Source organism: Buceros rhinoceros, unplaced genomic scaffold (genome assembly GCF_000710305.1).
Source record: "Buceros rhinoceros silvestris isolate BGI_N320 unplaced genomic scaffold, ASM71030v1 scaffold6317, whole genome shotgun sequence".
In the NCBI taxonomy this organism is placed as follows: Eukaryota; Metazoa; Chordata; class Aves; order Bucerotiformes; family Bucerotidae; genus Buceros; species Buceros rhinoceros.
The window spans coordinates 31,521-32,712 of NW_010423852.1; the positions used below are offsets into that span (position 1 = coordinate 31,521).

At 56.5% G+C, this 1,192-nt stretch overlaps 1 protein-coding gene across 1 annotated transcript in view; it reads left to right on the plus strand.

Annotated features, from left to right (window-relative positions):
- LOC104497327 (E3 ubiquitin-protein ligase RNF213-like) overlaps window positions 1–1,083 on the plus strand; it is a gene marked incomplete at its 5' end in the record, with an annotated part of 32,463 nt that extends 31,380 nt beyond the window's left edge. Inside the window, 3 exon segments of the mRNA XM_010140566.1 lie at window positions 103–192; window positions 303–481; window positions 930–1,083. Coding sequence (XP_010138868.1) covers window positions 103–192; window positions 303–481; window positions 930–1,083 — 423 coding nt within the window.
- Window positions 1,084–1,192: the final 109 nt, after the last annotated feature.

Sequence of the window (1,192 nt, forward strand, 5' to 3'; positions counted from 1 at the left end):
CTGAACTCTGCTTGAGCTCCTCTGTGGCTTTGACCTGCGTGGGTAGGATCCTGCAGACAGCCCTTACACCAGCTTCGCTCCACGTGTGTGCTCTTCTTCCAGGCCCTTAAACGATGCTTCCTAAAGCACAGCATAGCCCTCTGGCAGCTTCTCTCCACCCGCAAATCCGAGCAGCTTCTGCGCCTCCGAAGGGTAAGGACCACCCATGACTTCGGTGTCCCACTGGCCGTGCCCTCTCCTCTGAGCAAAGCTGCTCAGCTGTGTGTGATTGGTTGGTTCTTTTCCACTCGCTGCATTTTTAGGATCCTTTTGTGGACGTCGGTGCGGACTACAAAGATGAGCTCACCCCAAAGATGGCCAAGCTCCTCCACACCTTCCTTGTCCACTCAAGGCTGGAAACCTTCCTGCAGAAGCTCCACGAAATGATCGTCTTGAAGCTGAGACATGCCCGGGCGGTGGATCTCTTCAAACCCACGTGGAGGTAACAGTTTGCAGCCCAAACCACCCCACAGTTGCTGCGGTGACGGAGCTTCCCTGAAAAGGGGTGGAAGCAGTTCCTTGGCAAGCAGCTGCCCTGCCAGACACCGAGCACAGCCATCAGCACTGAGGACGTGCAGCTCGGCCTAAGCCCTGCTGCCTGTCTCTGCCACATCCCCACGAGCTGCTTTGGGAACACCAGGAGATAAACACAAGCTCTCCTGCAGTCACTCAGCTGAGCCCCTCAGCTTTCCACACACACACAGCCTGGCCCCAGCAGCTTTGTTCTGAGCTGCAGCTTGTTTGTGGGTTCTTTGGCCTCTGTAAATCTGACTGGCTGTTTGCTCCTCATGACAGAATACACGTTAACGCTCTCTGTAACTCCTTCCACACACACTCCTCTGTGCCCTTTGCAGGTCTGTTCATACTGCCTTTTGCTCTTTGCTTTCCAGCCTGAAGGAATCGTTCATTCCTTGCCTTGATGAAAAAGACTCTGAGTTGGCGACAGAGCTGGAGGAGATGTTCCCCGACGAGATTCTCCTCTCGCAGGCCACTGCCACGTGGAAAGCGGCCGCTGTCTTCAAGAGAGAGCGGCGGGAGAGCTAGGAGCCAGGGCTGTGCCTGTCCCCCTCGGAGCCAGGGACCAGCCCGGGGTGGGGGTGAGGTTCTGGAAGCATGGGAGGGGGGTTGGGTGATGACTTGTGTTTGGGGTGGT